The 21037-nt window shown below is 43.0% G+C and overlaps 1 protein-coding gene across 1 annotated transcript in view; it reads right to left on the bottom strand.

Moving 5' to 3' along the window:
• USP46 (ubiquitin specific peptidase 46) overlaps positions 1-13937 on the bottom strand; it is a 32966-nt gene extending 19029 nt beyond the window's left edge. Inside the window, exons 1-4 of the mRNA XM_065877242.1 lie at positions 13794-13937; positions 13650-13730; positions 10940-11153; positions 9326-9555 (exon numbers count right to left, since the gene is read on the bottom strand). Coding sequence (XP_065733314.1) covers positions 9326-9555; positions 10940-11153; positions 13650-13730; positions 13794-13937 — 669 coding nt within the window. The remainder of the gene's footprint in view (positions 1-9325; positions 9556-10939; positions 11154-13649; positions 13731-13793) is intronic.
• Between the last annotated feature and the right edge of the window lie 7100 nt (positions 13938-21037).

The raw sequence follows: 21037 nt of genomic DNA, 5'->3' as shown, positions 1-21037 counted from the left end.
CTCAAAAATGTTATGTAAGTGAAAGAAATCAGACACAAAAGACCAGATCTTGTATGATTCCATATATATGAAATGTCCAAAAAAGGCAAATATCTAAAGACAGAAAGTAGCTTAGCGGTGGCCTAAGGCTCGCAACAGAGATTAACTGCCCAATACAAAGGATCTTATTGGTGTGATGGAAATGTTTTAAAACTGGATTATGGGCACCAAAACAGAAATACAAATCAATGGAACAGGCTAGAAAGGCCAGAGATAAACCCACGCATATATGCTCACCTTATCTTTGATAAAGGAGGCAAGAATATACAATGGAGAAAAGACAGCCTCTTCAATAAGTGGTGCTGGGAAAACTCGACAGCTACATGTAAAAGAATGAAATTAGAACACTTCCTAACACCATACACAAAAATAAACTCAAAATGGATTAAAGACGTAAATGTAAGGCCAGACACTATAAAACTCTTAGAGGAAAACATAGGAAGAACACTCTTTGACATAAATCACAGCAAGATCCTTTCTGACCCACCTCCTAGAGAAATGGAAATAAAAACAAAAATAAACAAATGGGACTTAATGAAACTTCAAAGCTTTTGCACAGCAAAGAAAACCATAAACAAGATGAAAAGACAACCCTCAGAATGGGAGAAAATATTTGCAAACAAAGCAACTGACAAAGGATTAATCTCCAAAATACACAAGCAGCTCATGCAGCTCAATATTAAAAAAAACCAAACAACCCAATTAAAAAATGGGCAGAAGACCTAAACAGACATTTCTCCAAAGAAGATATACAGATTGCCAACAAACACATGAAAGGATGCTCAACATCACTAATCATTAGAGAAATGCAAATCAAAACTACAATGAGGTATCACCTCACACCGGTCAGAATGGCCATCATCAAAAAATCTACAAACAATAAGTGCTGGAGAGGGTGTGGAGAAAAAGGAACCCTCTTGCACTGTTAGTGGGAATGTAAATTGATACAACCACTATGGAGAACAGTATGGAGGTTCCTTAAAAAACTAAAAATAGAACTAGCATATGACCCAGCAATCCCACTACTGGGCATATACCCTGAGAAAACCGTAATTCAAAAAGAGTCATGTACCACAACGTTCATTGCAGCTCTATTTACAATAGCCAGGACGTGGAAGCAACCTAAGTGTCCATCAACAAATGAACGGCTAAAGAAGATGTGGCACATTTATACAATGGAATATTAGCCATAAAATGAAACGAAATTGAGTTATTTATAGTGAGGTGGATATACCTAGAGTCTGTCATACAGACTGAAGGAAGAGTGAAGGAAGTCAGAAAGAGAAACAAATACCGTATGCTAACACATATATATGGAATCTAAAAATAAAAAGTGGTTCTGAGGAACCTAGGGGGAGGACAGGAATAAAGACACAGTCATAGAGAATGTACTTGAGGACACAGGGAGGGGGAAGAGTAAGCTGGGACGAAGTGAGAGAGTAGCATTAACGTATATACATTACCAAATGTAAAATAGATAGCTAGTGGGAAGCAGCCGCATAGCACAGGGAGATCAGCTTGGTTCTTTGTTACCATCTAGAAGGGTGGGGCAGGGAGGGTGGGAGGGAGGTGCAAGAGGGAGGGGATATGGGGATATATGTACACATACAGCTGATTCACTTTGTTATACAGCAGAAACTAACACAACATTGTAAAGCAATTATACTCCAATAAAGATGTTAAAAAAAAAGCAATAAATGCCTGTAAGAATCCCACCCCCCCAAAAAACCTGGACTTTGGTCATAGTTACACAACTTAGCAAATCACTCCCCACCCCCAGAAAAATCACTGAATGGATGAATTTCATGGTAATTAAACTGCACCTCAACAAAGTTGTTTTTAAAAAGTAAAAAAAAATTCATGAAGCAAAAACTGACAGAATTAGAGGGAGAAATAGGACAAATCCCACAATTATAGTTAGAAATTTTAACACTACTTTCTCAGCAAATAATATAAAACTATGGGGGAAAAAAATCAAGAAAAACACAGACAATCTGAATAACTCTACCAACCATCATGACCTACTGATAACTATAAAATACTATACCCAACAACTACAAAATATAAATTATTTTCAACTCGGTGGTTCTTAACAAGGGAAACTACCTTTCAGGGGATATTTGGCAATGTCTGGAGACATTTTTGTTGTCACATTTCGGGGGATGTTACTGGAATCTAGTAGGTAGAAGCCAGAGATGTTGCTGAACATGCACAGGGCAGCACCCCACAAAAAAGAATGATCTGATCTGAAAGGTTAATAGTTCTAAGGTTGAGAGACCCTGTTTTCAAGTACATTTACCAAAATAGACCGTGTGTTAGGATACAGAACATGTCACGATAAATTGTAAAAGACTGAAATCATACAGAATATATTCCCTAACCAAAACAGAATGAAATTGGAAAATATTAAGATACCTAGGAAAACACTATAAATATTTGAAAATTAAACAACACACTTGTAAGTAATACATGGGTCAAAGAAAAAAAGTCACAAGAGAAATCAGAAAATAATTTGAACTAATGACAAAGAAAACATATCAAAATTTGAGAGATGCAGCTAAAACAGTTTTAAAAGGAAAATGTATAGCTTTAAATGTGTATATTAGGAAATAAAAGAGCAGGGACTATCTTTTCTGTTTGTTTTAACTGCTATATCTCTAGTACATAAAACAATTTCCAGTATTTAATAGGTACACAATAAATATTCACTAAATAAATGAATATATAACTGAACAAAAGACTAAACAAATGAAAAGATATCTAAACGCCAATAATGGCATCTGGGTGGAAGAATTATGAATGATTTTCTTTTTATACATTCCTGTGTCTGTTTTTTAAAAAATAACTCACAGGTATTATATTTTTTAATTAGTAAACCTTTTTTTAAACCTAAATGGCCTTTCTCTGAGAGATAATAAAACAATTATAGCCAACTGAAGTCATACATAATTTAGATAGTTCTACTAAAGGTCCTGTACTTGAAGGGGGATGAAAACAAAGAAACACGGTCTCCCTTTAGATGCAAATCTTTCCCTGTACTTGTTTCAGGGAGCGGGAAGAAAGGTACAAATCTAATTAAAGAACTGGAGAAAGTTACTGTAACTTTCTCCATTCCCAGTGCAAACTGCTTCCAGAATTAAGAGTGAGAAAGCACTGCTCAGGTGGATGGCCCCACCGGTGACATCAAAACATGGCACTAAACCCTTCCATTTGGACTTTTCTCTCTCCCCGTCTCAGACTGACATAGTCAAAAGCAATGAGTGATCAAGCAATTTTTTTTTTTTTCCTTTTATCTCTTCCCAGAAAGCTGCCAGAAAATAAAACCATTTTCTTCCCACACACAAGGATCTCATTCTGGTCTAAGTGAAAACACAGCTTGTCTCCAAGGAAACAAATGTATCACCAAGACTCTGATACTCTCAGCAGGTACAGGCTACATCTTATTCTCCTTTCTTCTCCCCTGATTTTGGGCATGGAGTTCCCCCAAAACTAGTTTCAAAAGGGTGGAAGAGACCCTACTTGTTCTTGTTTTTAATTCATTACAAATCAATTCATAGAACAAATTAATATACAGGGCTTTGTTAAGTTCCTGAGTAATTAAAAAAAAAAAATCATGAGCTTTGCTAAGTTCCTGAGTAATTAAAATCCTATTCAAATGTGCTTCTAAATCCCCAGCCGCCTTTGCTGGGCTTAGCGGAAAAGGTGACCAGGTGGCAGCTCCACGCTGTTCAGCCAGGGACTGAAAACGTGCTGGCTCAGAGTCGGTGCCAAATTGTTGGGCTCAAGAAGAGTGGCAACCACAGCCCACCTGAGTCCTGGGGACTCAGAACCACCCCTCAGCGAGCGACGCCGCCTGCCCACAGCGCCCATCCCCACTCCTCTTCTGTGAAGGGCTCAGAAGCTCTACTGAGTCAATTTTAACCTCTGCAGACAAAACAAGAAGGGGCATACAATTGGTACTTAATAGAGCAGCTCTTTAGACAACCTTTTGGCTTCTCAGTCTTAAAGCCACTGAGAAGCACTGAGAACCACAGATCTGCAAAGCAAAAACTCAGTTGAAAGAGAAAGTGGGGGCGGGGGGTGGGAATTAACAACAACAACAAAATTAAGCTCCAACCAAGGGAGGCTAGACTGGAAAATACCCAGGCCTCCGTTCTGGAGTGCCTTGGTTACGGTTATCTGGGTCAGTCAGCACTGAATGACCCCCTTAAAACTGCCTCTCCAAGTCTACTGCAGAATGAAACCGTTTGTCTCCATGAACCCCTCAGTTGACATCTGCACTGCAATCACAGGCAACATTTACAAAGGGTGAGACCCAGAAAAAGAAAAAAATTATCGTCTGAAAGCATGAAGACTGGCACAAAGGGTTTTGCACAATTGGAGGAACTACCAGCTGAGGCCGCCCCTACAGCGAGGCTCCCCCAGGGGCTAATTTGCTGCTCCAGATCTAGTGCAGTTCATTCCCACTGTGAGTGTTCACTAATGGTCTTGGCAATTCTGCCGGAAGCGCTCTGTAAAGGCTGCTTGCCCTGGGCAGAGGACGTTACTTAAACGGGGCCCCATATTTCTCATCCTGTGAAGGAAAACTTTTAACGTAGGTCTTCCTTTACACTAAGTTCTCAACATTCTACAGTAACAACTGAAAAGCCCGCAGACTATGCATTTTCTTAGAAAGTAGAGGGCTTTCTAACAATTAGAGCTTTCTAAAAATGGAAGGCATCGCCTGGGAAGATTGAGTTCCCTATCTCTGGACAGGATCCAGCAGATGCTGGTGACCAACTGGCTAGGACGTCACAGAAGGGACTCGGGCACTGGGAGAGGAAGGATTAGGTGACTCGTAGGATCCCGTCCAGTTAAAGGATCTAAGAAAATGGAGGTGATTATCCAAGTAACTCCAGAGCGGGGAAGGTGGAAAGCACTCCTGCCTCAAATGTAATCATTTCAGGGGATAATAAATGTAGGTTTTTCAGAGTGCACCATCCTCCACAAAGACACACCCACACACTCTCATTCTCTCCCACAAACATAGTATAAATGGTTGGAATCCCGCTAAAACAAACTCTATGGTGTGACCCAAAAGTTTTGGAGGCATCTTTGGGCACAGGCTTCCGATCCGTGGTAACCCTCCACGAGAAAACTGTAACAGCTTCTGCAATGCAATTATCTGCGGGTGCAATATTTGCATTTGTTGGGATCAACGGACCTGCTCTCAGACAAAAAAAGAAACTACAAATGTGACTGAGCCTTTCTGAAAATCTACACAGAGAATCACAAGACGGATGTAGGAACTGTTAATTTCAGAGATAACCAAAAGAATTAGACCAGCTGTACAGTCTGGGGCAGGTTTCCCGGCTAAATGTAGAGATGTGATGCCCCATTGTTCTGGTTCCTGTATCTAAGCTCACAGAATACTCTGTACTCCTTCACGGAACTTTGCAATTGTAACCACGAAATGAATTATCCACTGTGTTATTCATGTCTGTCTTCCACGCTCAAAGTTTCAGAAGGGCCAGGCTCTCACTGCATCCTCAGTGTCTATACCTTTACTTAGCAGATGTGGGAAGAAAAAAAAAAAAGTATTTATTGAATAAAAGAATACTTGTCTATACAACAGCCACTATACTACCAAAGTGAAGAGACATCTGAGAATAGTGGGTACAGACAAGAATGTGGAGAATAAGAATGCTCACGCACTGGGTGTATAAAATGGTACAACCACTTGGGGGAATTTGATATTTTCTAATGAGTTTAATGGTAAGCCTATCTTATGACCTAGCAAATCTACTTCTGTGTATATATCCTAGAGGAACTAGATTTATGTACACTAGATTGTATATGTATTAGAATGTTCATAGCAGCATTGTTCATAGTTGCCCCAAGTTGGATACAACCAAATATCCACCAACAGTAAAATGGATTCATGAATTGTGGTATATTCAGGCAATGGAATACTATATGACAATGAAAATGAATGAACTTAAGCCTCATGCAACGGCACAAATAAATCTCACATGCGATAGTGAGGGAAAAAAACGAAAAAAAAAAAAAAACAGGACACTAAAGAATACACACTGCATGATTCCATTCATCTAAAGAGCAAAAAAAATCCAAACGGCTATTTATTTGAGGGATGCACAGGTAAGTTTCGAGTTCTAGCAAACATTCAAAGAACAGATAAATCAAAACGTACACATACTCTCTCAAAGAAGATAAAGAAACTGGAGGCCACTACTCTACTTTGGGCAGGAGAGTAACATGGAAAAGGGCAAGAGAAAAGCAAGAAAACCCAGTAGGAAGTTACTGCTGTAGCTTAGTTGAGACGGCCAGTCACGAGCTGATGGGTTCCTCTACCCTTCTAGGTTCTTCTGGCTGCTCTAAAAAAGTAAAGGGCATGAGACATTAACAGGAGAAAGTGGTGATGGGTGGCCTGAGCCAGGGTGGGAGCAGGAGGGATGAAGAGGATTAAAGAGACACAACAAGACAGGACATGGTGACAGAATAGATACAAGAGGTAAGGTGAGCATGGTACCAAGGGATACTCCCTTATTAAAAGAAGGGAAGAAAGCAAAAAGACTGCAAGTCTGCAGATTATACTACGTACAATATGGCCCTAATTTTGATGTTTAAAAAGGACATGAATTTACTCTAAAAATAAATTTAGTACCAAAAAGAATAAAAAAACTGCAATGGATTAAAACACATAAAATGTTAAAACTCAGGAGTTCATCACAAAACTACAATGCAAAAGAAGGAAAAGAAGATGAAGGGTTCCAAAGGTTCTAGCATTGCTGGGAAAGTGGAAAAAAAAACAAACCAAGTTAAGGATGTGTATTGTAGTCTCTAGAGTAACCTCTAAAAGAATTTAAAACTAACAACAACAACAAAAAAAAATAGGAAGGAAGACAGACGTTTCATTGATACAAAGGCAAGAGGAAAAAAAAAAAAGAATATAAAATAGGTGGGTTGAATAGAAACAAAGAATAGGATGGTAGAAACGTACTGCCATTTCACAATACAAGTTAAACACCACACGATGTTTCCAGAATGTGGGAAATTCTTTCAAACAACCTGATTTCTTCAACAACTAAACTACAAGGGAAAAAAAGGAGGGGTGGCAACTCATAGATTAAGACACATACTGACCAAATGCAATGTGTGGACCACGTTTGGATACTGATTTGAATTAACCAGCTGCTTTAAAGAAAAAGTGACATAATCAGAGAAACGAACACTGAGTGAACAACGATTTAAAGGAATTCTTTTTAGGTGTGATAATGGCATTGCACCAATGTTTTTTTAAAAAAGATTTCTTACCTTTTGGAGATATATAACAAAGTAATGAAGAAATTACAAATGGAATGATGTTACCTGGGACTTGCTTAAAAATAGACCAGTTCTGTGAAGTGGGAGGGGGCGTGAAAGGAAAGATGACTGAGATGGGCCAGTGTGTTAACAATCATTGATCCTCAGTAATACACATATGGGATGTATTATACTATTCTATTTCTGTATGCATTTGAATTTTACTGGAACAGAAGGAGAAAGGGGAGGAAGAGAGATCTCTAGATAGATAAGTATGTGTAGAAAATGTTTTGGCAGGATATATTTCAAAATGTTTAAATGGTTATCTCCGGGCTAACGTGATCACAATTTTTAGGAAGTGTTACAAATGTATCATCTCTGGGTGGGGAGATTACTGGTAACTTTTAGTCTCTTTTTGCTTAGCTATGTTTTCTAATTGTTTCTACAATGAACAAACCAGAATGCTTCAAATGCTCCAAATGCTTCAAAAATTGTTTAGAAGGATAGAAGACTGCCAAAAAACAAAGAGCCTCCCACTTAAATCCACATTTCTTAACCATTTCTGGGTGCCAGTCCCTTGGCAGAATCTGATGAAACTACTGTCTCTCTCCCCAGAAAGATGCACAATCCTACAGAATTTTTCATACGATGTTACCAAGAAACTCTGAGACCTCAGATGAACCCATACTTTCTATGTTATTAGTAGTCATCATAAATAGCAAAGAGTTGGCTTTTACTGCACAGTTGGTATGTGCCAAGCATGGTTCTAAGTGCTTTCCAAAAGCTAACTCATTTAATCCTCCTAGCAACCCTACGAGATAGGCACTCTCATCATCCCCAATTTACGGATGAGGTGAGGTCAGAGAGGGTGAATAATTTGCACAAGGTCCCACAGCGGCTGACTGGCAGAGCCAGCATACAAACTCAGCAGCCTGGCCCTAAAGCCTTTAAAAAGCTTTTTTTTTTTTAGTTAAAGCTGGGCTTTTAACTACCACATTCAGAGGCCACTCAGAGAGTTAAATCAAATACAGAAAGCCAAGGCAACATCCTGAATCACGCCCTGGAAAATGTCTTCAAATTCAACTAACACTAAGTGCCTACCTACCATGTGCCAGACTCACCCAGACACATAAGCTAACCCAGCCCTGGCAACAGTGCTGTCAGGGACTTGTCCCATACACCCAGCTAACTGCTAGAAAATCAGAAGCCTAGCCTGGGGGCTTCCCTGGTGGTGCAGTGGTCAAGAATCCGCCTGCCGATGCAGGGGACACGGGTTCGAGCCCTGGTCCAGGAAGATGCCACATGCCATGGAGCAACTACGCCTGTGCGCCACAACTACTGGGCCCGTGCGCCACAACTACTGAGCCCATATGCCACAACTACTGAAGCCCGTGCGCTCTAGGGCCTGTGTGTCGCAACTACTGAGCCCACGCCTAGTGCTGCTCCGCAACAAGAGAAGCCACCACAATGAGAAGCCCTCGCAACACAAGGAAGGGTGGTCCCCACTCGCCGCAACTAGAGAAAGCCCGCGCACAGCAACGAAGACCCAAAGCAGCCAAAAAAAAAAAAAAAAGTCAAGCCTATCTTCTGATTTCAAGTTCACCATACACAGCTGATTCCCTTTATGTTGGGGAGGTGGTCTGTTCTAAGTCACACATGACCTCCCCGTGGCCAAACTCATTTCAAGATAACCGGTGGAGGTCCAGTTCAATACTTCCAATTGGTAGACCCTAAAATTAGTCCATGATGCACAGCAATCCAGTTTTTGAGATTTTCCCTCATCACTCTACTTCAGCCAGCTGAGACGTCTTAGATGGAGACATGCTTCCAAAAGTCTGCATCTGAGGTTCATACACATACACAGAACGGTCTGCACATGCTGAAGACAACTGCTAGGTGCTACGATACCACACTACACTCACGCACAACACAGTTAGTACAACTATGCACAAGCAAATTACATGAAAGCCCTCCTGATGCTTACAGTTTCACAGTTCAAGCATCGAGTTTCATTGGTGAGCGTTCCCTGAAAAATCTCATGGACCCAGGTGAGTTCCGGTTTATTATTCTCCGCAGGTTCGTTCATGTTGCCGTTTTTTAGTTTTCCATTTTGTTTCTCCTGTTTCTTCTCTTCCTGCAGGATGTCCGCAATAGTGTTTAGCAAATAATTTAAAAACTCGTGAGCATCCTGCTGCATGTAGTTATCAAAGAGATCTGGAAAGGAGAGGGTCGGTATTTCAATCTCCGGCTATTGAGAAGCAAAGAAAATGCTAATTTTACAAACCACACTTCCATTTTCACATTGAAAGGGTGGACACACATGGAATACGTTCACCTCTATTTTGCAACTTCAATGGGTAAGTTTTTAAAAAATTTTTGTTCACTTCCACTTTTTACCACCCACCAAGAACTAAATTTCCCATATCTTCCTGAAGTCATCATATATATAAAAAGCTACCACCATTTTTATTTGTTCTACAAAAAAAAAAAAAAAGAAAGAAAAAGAACAGGAATTACTTGATAAACTCCCTGATAAAGTATCAGTATTCAATATGATGTGACCACCAATGATCAAGTATTCACTTCGTAATTTATGCAGAGCAACAGGGTCTCTTCCCAAAGATCGTGTTAAACCCTGGAAGCAGCTTAAATGAAACACATAAGGGAGATGAGGGATATATATAAGAATGTATCTATCCGATAGTGTTCTGAAACCAAATACAAATGATTCCAGCAGCCTGTTCCCTGCCATAAGGACAAACAATCAAGAGATGAATGCAGCTGTGAAACTTCATTATTAATCATGTGCACAAGGAGACTTGGGAGGGCTCTGCTTCCTTCTCAGATGATTTCTATTCTGGTGTGTATAAACTACAACAACTTCAAAAGACGGCAATCAAATTAAATGAGACTTTATAAAACAAACATCTGATTAACTGTGCAAGTCTGTTGCAGTAAGGCTGAAATCTAGGCTAAACACAAGTTGCCATATCAAATATTTCTACAGTCATAAAAATTACCCATGCAGAACTTCTGGAATAACCTCATCTCTACCACCACTTCTCACACACACAAAAAAAGAATATAGAAAAAAAAGAAGAAAATCAGATGGCAGCAGGACATTTTGATATCCTTCAACTTAGGCAAATAAAAACCAAAGGTATTATTTTTAAAACGGCAGAGGCTCTGATTAGACAATCTGCATTTAGTTTAATCACTTATGACAAGTTTATAAGATAGTACTATTTTATTCAATTATTGCATCAACCTATGTATTCCAATCAGTGTCCTGTCTTGGGCAATTTCTCCTCTTACAATGATCCTACCCAGAAAAAACTCCTTCCAATGTGGAGCAAAAAGAAAAGGTCATTCCAAAATGGAATGATAAATTTGAACTTTTAAGTATATTTTTAATTCAGTTTTGTTTTATATACTGGGTGGAAAAGGAGAAATATCTTTTCAAATGATAGTTGAGTAGTTGGCCATACTATTTTCCCATTAAAAAAAAAAAAAAAAAAGGTTTCGTTTTGAGGATATACAGAACTGTTAATTCTCCTTATTTCAGAGCCTGACACCCATTCGTCTCCAGGCTACTCACCATTTTCTTTTCTCAGCCTCGAAATGAACTTCTTTGGTGGGATCACGCCAACCTTCTTCTTCTGCGTGGCGATGCTGTGGAAAAGGTCTGCCAGGCACGTCAACAAGTTTTCCTTCTTTTTTTGCTGGGCCTTGTATGCCAGCACATTCTCCCGGAAGGGCCGGCAGAAGTACAAGGCCTGAAGCACGGAGTTACAGTAGCATGTGTTTCCGAACTGCCAAAGGACAACAGGGATGGTTCAAATCAGGGTCCGGGGCTGCACCACCTCCGAACCAGGTGGGGAGAGGGAGAGGGCCACCCTCCGTGTGAACCAGCCCAGATTCCGCGTATCACAGCCCTGCTCACGGTGGTAGAAGCCCAGTATGGCACTCTGAACATCACCAGGGAAATGAATGCTAGTATATGCAAGCCTGGTAGCTCTCTAGCCCATTAAAAGTCTCTAAAATGATAAGAAGCACTCGGCCTTGATTTTTAAAAATCTAGTGAAACTTTCTGGTGCTTAAAAAAGAGAGCGACACTGAAGAAGAAAAAAATCGACATGATGTGGAGACGCAGAAAAGCAGCTGGCTACACAAAAGATGTCACAAGGCAACACATCAAAACTCCTATGACAGGGAAAATAAAAATCTCAATCAGAAAGAAATCCAGCAACTAGGGACCACTCGCTCAGCTGAAACAGTCTTCACCGAATGGGGACTTGTTTTACTTTCTCGCTTTCAAGATTCCAGCACGCCTGCCATTGGCTTCAGACCACATTTCCTCACTTTCTCCAGAGCAATCTTATTTCCGCCAAAGTAGCAATTGTCTCAATACAATGGTACCACCCAGTTCCTGGTCTCCTGCAATCTGATTAGGGCCCACAGAGTAATACTATGACCTCTCAAAAGCCACGGATACTCAAAATTATGGTTAACGAGGGAAAAAGTAAGTCATCATCTCCCCGGTTTTCAACCGACGATATAATAACCAACTCTGCGGGTGAACACATAGCCGAGACATTCACTTTAGAATTCTTCATGCACGTTAAAATGAAAAGGAAAACAAACTAAGGAAATCAGAAGATTAATAACAGATTACGAACTGCTGTGTAAGATTAAAATAGAGCAGGAGCATTTCAAGATTGGTTGTTGGCTTGTGTGTTGTCTGCCCAAGAGCAAGGCAGACGCACCACCATCCTTAACGTGATATTTCTACGTAGGTTAAGATAGAACACTTCCTATTTTTATATATTCTAATCTACTTTGACGCAATTACGCAATGAGACAAACCTCTTTTTTAAAGAGAAGCTGTAACTTTCATGAATTACCATTCGAAATAAACATAAATGAAACTATTAATAAGTTTAGGTCTCACAAGGCTTCCACAGACTAGGAGATGGCCTTAGTTCTTTTTTCCTCCATAGTCTGCACTTCTCTTTTCCCTGCACAAGGTAGAATTCCAGCAACTTGAATAACTATCCTCACAGAGCTTAAGCAAGAGGCCTTTGCGCTATGCCTAAAACAACTGCATTAACATTAGGAGTCAGTATTTCATCAACACAATGTCCTATATTCCAGTACTGTAGCCTCCTCCTACCATTCTTTTCTCTGTTACTCGGTACCTCACCTTCAGCCAGACACCTTTTAGTAACACTTGGCCCTGGGCCAGTGGACAACGTCTGGGAAAGAAAAGGAACTAACATTGACCGAGTGTCCACAAATGTGCCTCAGTCTCATGTCAGTACCTTCAATAGGAGCTCTCATGGATCCTTCGTCATAGGCCAAGAGGGAGAAACCATTATGGTCTCCATTTTACAGAGGGGGAAATGGAGACACAGAGAGGCCAAGTGACTTGCCCAAGATCGCACAGCTAGTGAACGGCATAGGCAGAATTCAGACTTAGGTCTGTACTACCGCAAAGCCAATGTCCACTCCATTATCCCACAGGCGGCATTCACTCAGAGAATGGTCCCAGCGGAAATTACCACCTATCACACCTGAACTGACAGACCACACTCAGAGCAGTTGTTCCAGAAAACCAGGTGCTTGTGAGTTAACACCGGATGTCACTTAAATCCTCCACCCCAGAGAGAAAGGATCAGGTGGGGAAGAAAGCTCACGGGGGTGGTGGGCAATACGGCCTTACTACTTGGTCATAATCAACTTGTCTAGGACACAGGCCCTGGCAAGTATGGCCATCTACAAGGGGACCATTGCTGAGCACAAGCAAAATGAGGCCAAGGGATTTTGAGGTAAACTGGCCCCAGTTTTCCCCTGACTCCCCACCCATGCTTCGAATACCAAGTTGTGCTGTTAAATCGCTACTGGTGATGAGCTGGAAACTCTTTCGATGCTCTGGCTGAACTGACGCATACTGAAAAAAAGCTACCAAGGAGCCCACCCAGATGGTGAAGGGAGAACATACAAAAGCAGATACTACTACAAAGGCTAATAATATCACTGTGGAAGTTATGGGTGCGGCAGAAATCTTTTAAAGCACAGGGGAAAAAACTGAGAATCTGACCCGATAATGCACTAATTAAACACTTTCTTCTGGGGCAGCTCATACTTTCAAAAACTGGACTAAATTTCCCCCACCCCAATATTTGCCACTTATGGTAACCAAGGAGTATGAACGATTATTTAAAGCTTGATAATAATGAAAATGGGAATGGAGTTGCTTCAAGAACTCTAAAACATTTGATTAAGATAGTACATTTTAAAATACTTACATTGACCAATCCGAAGTAGTGTTCATTGATTGGAAACTGCTCTGGACCAATGTCTTTTTCCAGAGCAGAGGCATTGGTGCCCTAAAAGAGAAAAATAACAAAAGTTCTGTTGTGTGTAAAATAGACAAGAAAGCAAAATGATACTTGAGAGAGTCCACTATCGAGACCAGCATCTCCTCGGGTGGCCTGGAGTTTGGTGACGGTCACGCTGAAAGAACAGGTGTCAGAAGTAAACCGTCGAAGAGGTAATGACGTCAGCCTACTCCTCTCCTCATCCAACTTCATCATCCCCTCAAACCTGTTCTACCCGGCTTCAATTCTCCTCTATTAGGAAAGGAGGTTTGGGACAGGCAAATCAGCAAATCATCAGTCAGAACTTCCGAATGAAACATTCTAAGCTCAGGCAGCTGCAGTAGCTTTTATACTACTGGTGTATAGAATCGTACCACCACTTTCAAAGTCAACAGTATCATCCTGATAAAGATTTATCTACCGTGCACCCACTATGTGCCAGGTACTATTCTAGGCTCCGACAACAGAACAGGGGACAAAGACAGGCTGAAAGAAAAAGCAAGTACACTGGACAGTACATCAGAAGGTGACAAGTGCAGTGAGGAAAAACAAGGCAGGAAGTGAGGGTGGGGACTCCAGGGAGCAGGGGGTGAAGGGGAGGTACGGAGGGGGAAGGAGTGGAGGGTAGATCATTGCCGCTTAAATAGGGTGGTCGGGGGGGGGGGGCCTTACTGAGAAAGTGAAACGTCCAAGGAATACTGTAAATAATGGAGAAATACAATTTAAAACCTAACAGTTCCCAAATGCATCCAATTGGTGAGCCATGTGTACTCAAGTTCAACACTCCAACACGACGATAATAAGTTCCTGGGTACTCCCACTGTATATGCCGGGAACTGCACTATTTATTCTCACCACATCCCATTAGGTAAGTACTTACTATCATAATCCCCATTTAACAGACAGGAACTTAAGGCTTCGAATGGTTAAGAACCCGCCCAAAGACCACAAGGCAGTAAGTGGCAGAGCTAGGACTTGAACCCAGGAGTCAGACTTGGGAGCCCACGGTCTTAACCAAAGGCTATGCAGAGCAATCCTACGACAAAACCATTTACTGAGGCCCGCTAAGGGCCAAGGGGTCATTGGCAAAAGCACACTGATTATCACTGCGCCCCACCCCCCCGCAAGGCCTGGAGGGGTCTGCTGGGATTAGGAAAAGCGACCAAAGTTCAGTCCAATCAGGTGAGTAGTTAGGGGGTGGGTAGGACCACAGGCCCCACGTATACCCGTGGCTCTAACATCATCCTACAGCTTCTCACGTCCTCAGGCTATCACGGAAGACTCACAGCTCACAGAATCTCAGAGATTTGGGAGACAGGTATTTTAAAAAGAGACTGTTATGTTTTGTAAAAACTAAATCGGCTGCTGCTACTTATTCTGGGCTCATATAACTAGAATCTCCCATCCCAGAAAGAAATGGCCAGAAGGTGGGTTGAGAACCAGTTAAAACGGTCACGTGTCAACAAGCAAACATGAAATGCAGAATAACTCAATTCTAAGCAAACACAACCTCAGCAGAAATAGTACATTCCATCCCCTTATCATAATATCCTTTGTTTCCACTTGTTTTCTAGGTCCATGATACTGCTCCACCAATCTAAATTCCTTTACCCGTCATCGGAGACCTTGAGTTTAGCGGTCATCTTTGTGCACAACAGTTTCACTATGTTTTCATGGGGGCAGGCGGGGGAGGCAGGGTTTCATTGCCTTCACAATAATGTGACTCCATATACAGGCTGAATTTTTAAAATAATACTTATCTGAAAGCAGGATTTTATGGTATAGACAAAAATCACTAAAAGTTTTCAATAAAGCTACATCTCAATCATAAATCGATGTAAATAATGTGTATTAAATATACCCACAGCCATTTTTGAAACAACATTAGAATATATGGCTTAGAGCCCAGGAGGAATGTCAGATATAAAAGTATAGCACATGGAGACAGATCTCATTAAATCTAAAGATTCAATCCATGACTTCTGTTATTCGGGAATTCTTGGATGGAGTGCTTTTTTCTATCTTAATATTTTCCCACTGGAGAGGGAGCTGGTGGGGGGTGGCTGGCTGTGACTCAGGCTAAGTACAGTGACCCAGGGGCCGTGCTTAAGAGGAATAATACCTGGATGGGAGGAATAATATAATAATTATAATAATATGATAATACCATGGAGGTAGCAGGCCAGGAGCACCCACAGCACAGCTCGGGGGAGAAGAAAGTGAGCTAGCTGCGTCTTCAGCGAAACCTGGCCCTCCCTCCGGTCAGGTCTGCTCACCCCCTCTCACAGCCCCCGCACACACAAGGTCTGGAAGGGTCAGGAGGGGAGGTCAACCGTGCTCTGATCCCCAGCATCGCTTCCAGACCCCTGCACCGTCACCCATCTCGTCAAAACATCCACCCTGTGCAGCCCGTGCCTCCCAGCACCGTACAAACCCCTTCCCTTCTCCTCGTCTCGCCTGACCCCTCCATGCCCCGACGACCTACCTTTACACCCTGTCTCCTGCCATTGTGCTGGGTGGCTTCAGGATCCACGTGGCGGTGCCCTCCCATACCCTGCTCTCTCAGCAACTCATGCCCTCTTTTCTAGCTGTCTTTTATTTCATTCCACTCCAGCTACCCACTCCCAAAGACGCACCCCGGACCTGGTCACCACCCCAAAACCCAGCCAGGCTGGACTCTGTCTGTCGGCTCAGCCCATCACAGCCTCTCATACACCTGCCAGGACCCGTCACTCCTCTCCTTTCTCATTCAGCTTAGAGTCCATGGATCATGATGTCAGTGGCTCTTATAAACACCCCTGACCTTATACTTTGCTCACACCACCTGGCAAAAAACCCACCCAATGGGAACCAAATTATTCACCTTCTCTGAACATATGCCCAGACAGATGTGCGGCGCTAGCGGGGAGAAGTTGCACCTCAGGCTGATTGCATTCGCTCGAACTCACCAAATTCAAGCGGCCCACGTCCCCACCTTCCAAGAGCCTTTCTCTGAGGCACTCATCTCCACTCCACAGCGACCTTTTCCAAATTTCCCCAAACGCCTCAAAACTATATACCTCTCTGCCCCTCTCACTGGCTTCCCACTCAACAGGAAAAAGAAGAAAAAGAAAAACATTAAACCAGCAGAGAGGAACTCTCTTAATTTCACACTCTCAAACCTTCAAACCTATGCGCCTACCTCTCCCAATGATGGAGACCTCACTCTCGTGCAGGTCAATTGCTCCCGCACTATCAGATCCTGCCCGGCGGAATTTAACATGCCTCCTTGTCTCTCATGTTAAAAATACACATACACGTCTTCTTCCCACCTCTCCCAGTCCCCACCCCCTTTCTCACCTCCCCTTCATAGCTAAACTTCTTTAAACAATTGTCTGTTCTGACACATTTACAAATGAATCAGATGATTTCTAAGATTCATTTCAAATGATCCAGTGGGGAGAAGTGGGAGGTGGGTGTGCGGGGCTTATTATACTATTCCATTTATACTTTTACATATATGTTTACAGGCAGAGTAATGGTCTCCCAAAGATGCCCAGGTCTTCATCCCCAGAACTTGTGATGACGTCACCCTACATGGCAAAGGTAAATTTAGATTGTAGAAGGGCTTAATTTGCTAATCAGGACTTAATTTGACCTTAAAATAGGGGGACTGCCCTGGATTATCCAGTTGGGTCCAACGTAATCACAAGCATCTTTAGAAGTGGGAGACAGTTCAGAACAACAGACCGGACCGCTATGATGTGTGAAGGACTCAACCTGCCTTCGCTGACTCTGTAGGCAGAGGAAGGGGCCGGGAGCCAAGGAACCAGGCAGTCTCTAGAAGCTTAAAAGGCAAGAAAAAAAACACAGTTTCCGCTAGAGCCTCCAGGAAGAACACAGCCGCACACTGCCTTCATTTTAGCCCGGGTGGGGCTAGTTCAGACTTGTGACCTCCAGGCTATAAGGTAATATACTTGGGCTGTCTAAGCTGCTAAATTCACGGTAACTTGTTACAGCAGCAATAGACTAATACGTCTGAAGTTTTCCATAATACTCGCTAAGACCTGTCTCTGTTTCCTCACCTCCCCATCTCTCCTGAAAATATTCCCTTCTGGATTCTACCCCTGATGAGCTCCACACATGGTCAACTCAGGAAGACACACTTAGCTGTTGGCTTTCTCCAGGTGCTGTCTAAGGCCCTCTTCCCTCCCTCCATGCCTCTTTCTGTAGGGTCCAGGCAACAACCAGGCTTCAATCAGCAGCTACGTGCCAACCATTTCCAACGCTTCCCCTTCATCCCAGAAAGCTCACTTCTGAGCCCATTCAGGCGGGGTGAAGACACAGTTCCACTTGCTTGTCTCACAGGCCCTCAAAATCACTCTACCCCGAAACTAGAGCTTCCACTTCTCCTTCCCCTCAAATCCAGTCTCTTCCTGGTGTTTCCCCACTTGTCCATGACGATGCCACCTTCCACCTGGCTCCTGCTAGAAACCTGAGGGCCACGCCTAACGTCCTTCTCCACACTCGACGGCCATCCACCACAGCACACTACTGACTGATTCACTCTCCTTAAATCTCTTAAATCCCTTCGCTTCTCTTGAACCTCCTGCCACCAGTGGGACCAGGCCACCAGCATCTCTCATCTGAATTACAACAGCCTCCTAAATGGCCTCCGACACCCACCTTGCTCACCTCTAACCCCACCATCAACATGGCAGCAAAACTCTTTCTAAATACAAATCTGCTTTAAAATGCTCCAGTGACTTCTACTGCTGTCTCCAATGTCACCTCCTGCCACCCATTCTCTCATACACTTGGCCTGCTAGGATGGCCTTTGCTCTGGTCCTCAAGTACCTCAAGTTCCCTCCCATCCATCACCTGAATGCTCTTCCCCTGCTTCTTCACCTGGCTGTACCCTATCATCCTTCTCAGGGAGTTCTTTACCGGCCACCCCTAGATTCAGGTAGTCTCTGTAATGGACAGAATAATGGCCCCTCAAAGATGTCCCCACCTAATCCCTGGAACCTGTGAATATGTTAACTTATGTGGCAAAAGGGACTCTGCAGGTATGACTGATTTAACAATCTTGAGATGGGGGGGTGCAGTTATCTTGGATGACCTCAATGGGCCCAGTGTCATCAAGGGTCCTCATGAGAAAGAGGCAGGAGTATCAGAGTCAGAGAGGAGATGTGACGACAGAAGCACAGTTCACAGAGAGACCGGAAGATGCTACACTGCCGGCCTTGACGATGGAAGGGGCCCAGAGCCAAGGACTGCAGGCAGGCCCTAGAAAGTGGAAAAGGCTCTCCTAGAGCCTCCAGAAGCTGTGCAGCCCTGCGACACCTTGATTTTAGGAGTTCTGACCTCCAGAGCTCGAAGAGAATAAATTCCTGTCATTTTAAGCTGCTAAGTCTGTGTCCTATTTTACAGCAGCAACAGGAAACTAACACACCCCTCCCCCAACAACCTCCACTCTCCACTCATAGCATACTGTCTCCCTTACAGTGTTTACTCCAATTCTTATTTATGTAATTATTAATATGTTTCCTATCCCCTCAACTACACGTCTCACAGGAGCAATGACTTATGTCTGACCTGCCTAATACGGCACTCTCAGTGGCTAGCACAGATCAGGCGCAGGCCTGCTGGGTGGGTGGGTGGATGGATGGATGGATGGACGAATGAGTGGATGGTTGGTTGGATGGATGGATGCACGCGTGCATAGATGGGGATGGTTAGGGCTGTGCAAGTTGCTTCCCCGTCCATGATCATTTGGACACAGGTGTGTGAGCTCTCCCGATCTACTGCTCAGTGAGGCCTACATGGTGCCCTCTTCCACTTCCCCATTCTCCCTTCCCTTTTATAAATATACACCCTAGGAATTCCTTCCCATGGATACAGAACGTCACTGATACTGACATCTGGAACCAACCTCTTGCTTCACATGCTAGCATTTTCCATTGGTAACGTGAATTTTTGTGCATCTTTAACAGATTTTGGAGTTCTCTACGTTAAATGTAAATCTCTGTATGACAAAAGGACACACACATGATGGGGAACGTTTCATGAGAGATGGTGGGAGCTTAAAGGTCAACTAGACAGTATAAATCGAAATTTTAAATGAGTACATCCTTCAATCCTGCAATTCTTCTTTAAGCAATTTGTTCCACATCTATACTCACACAGGTAGAAAAGATACAGAGACTATAGCAAGGACCAAAATAATCCAGGCCTGGCTTAAACAAGATGGAAGTTTAGTTCAAGAGGAAGCAGCACAGGCCTGACAAGGCAGCTCTGCAGGGCCGGGGACTCGGGCTCCTTTTATCTTGTTGTTCTGTCGTCCTCAAGAATGTATCTTGGGAACCAACATGGTCACTCCGGCCCCTATCATCAAACAACCTCCGCCAGGGGGAAGCAGACAAGACAGGGAGAGACTGCGCCTTCTCTTCCAAGAATGTTCCTGGAAGTCGCATACATCACTTTTGCTCGTGATCCCAATGGCCAGAATCTCACCCAGCCACACGGCCACACCTAGCTGCCAGGCGAACCTGGCAAATGGGCTCTATTACCAGCCAAAATTAGAGATGGAAAAAGGATACTGAAGGAACGAGCAGCAGGCAACATCTCGGATGGTCCCCCCCGGCAAGGCTTGCAAGAGGAAAACGTTAGAAATAACTGGTCAAATAATTACAGTAATAAACAGGATGGAATACCATGTAGCTACTTAAAAAAGTAAAGCTACTCTATAGGTATGGCTATGAAAATTTGTCCAAGATACAGCGATAAGTATCAATAAAAACGTGTGAGAGAATAAGTGTGTGTACAGGACAATTACTGGAAATGTCCTCCTTTCAAGCAGCAGATGCTGAGCCCTTTTCGTGTCCAGCACGACTCTACTTCTGAGGGACACAAAGGGACAGAGTGGCTCGGGCCTGCCTTCAACACCTACATTCTAATGGAAATTCCAGAACGAATACTTGAGAAATTATTAACACTTGTCACCAGTGTCCGGGAAGTGGGGCTGGCAGATGACAGGCCACCGGGGGCTTTTTGTTTTCTCAACTGTTCAAAGTTTTTACCATGAGCATGTATTATTTTTGTCATAAAAAATGTCAAAGAAAGTTAGCAAACTAATATCCTGCAGACCAGTTGTCTAAGGCCCACAGCACACAACTCAGAGCTTTATGTGGCCATTTTTCCCCCCGGAATGAATTTGCTTTCCCCTCTCTTGGCCTTAGTTTCCTGGCTGAGAGGTGGGGTATTCAGCCTGCCTATGGCTCAGGTGGCAGAGAGAATCAAACACAACGGGCAACATTATCAGCACTATGTAAACT

This window comes from Phocoena phocoena, chromosome 5 (assembly GCF_963924675.1).
Source record: "Phocoena phocoena chromosome 5, mPhoPho1.1, whole genome shotgun sequence".
NCBI lineage: Eukaryota > Metazoa > Chordata > Mammalia > Artiodactyla > Phocoenidae > Phocoena > Phocoena phocoena.
Note: the sequence above shows the minus strand (reverse complement) of the source record. Positions and strands in the feature narration are given on the sequence as shown.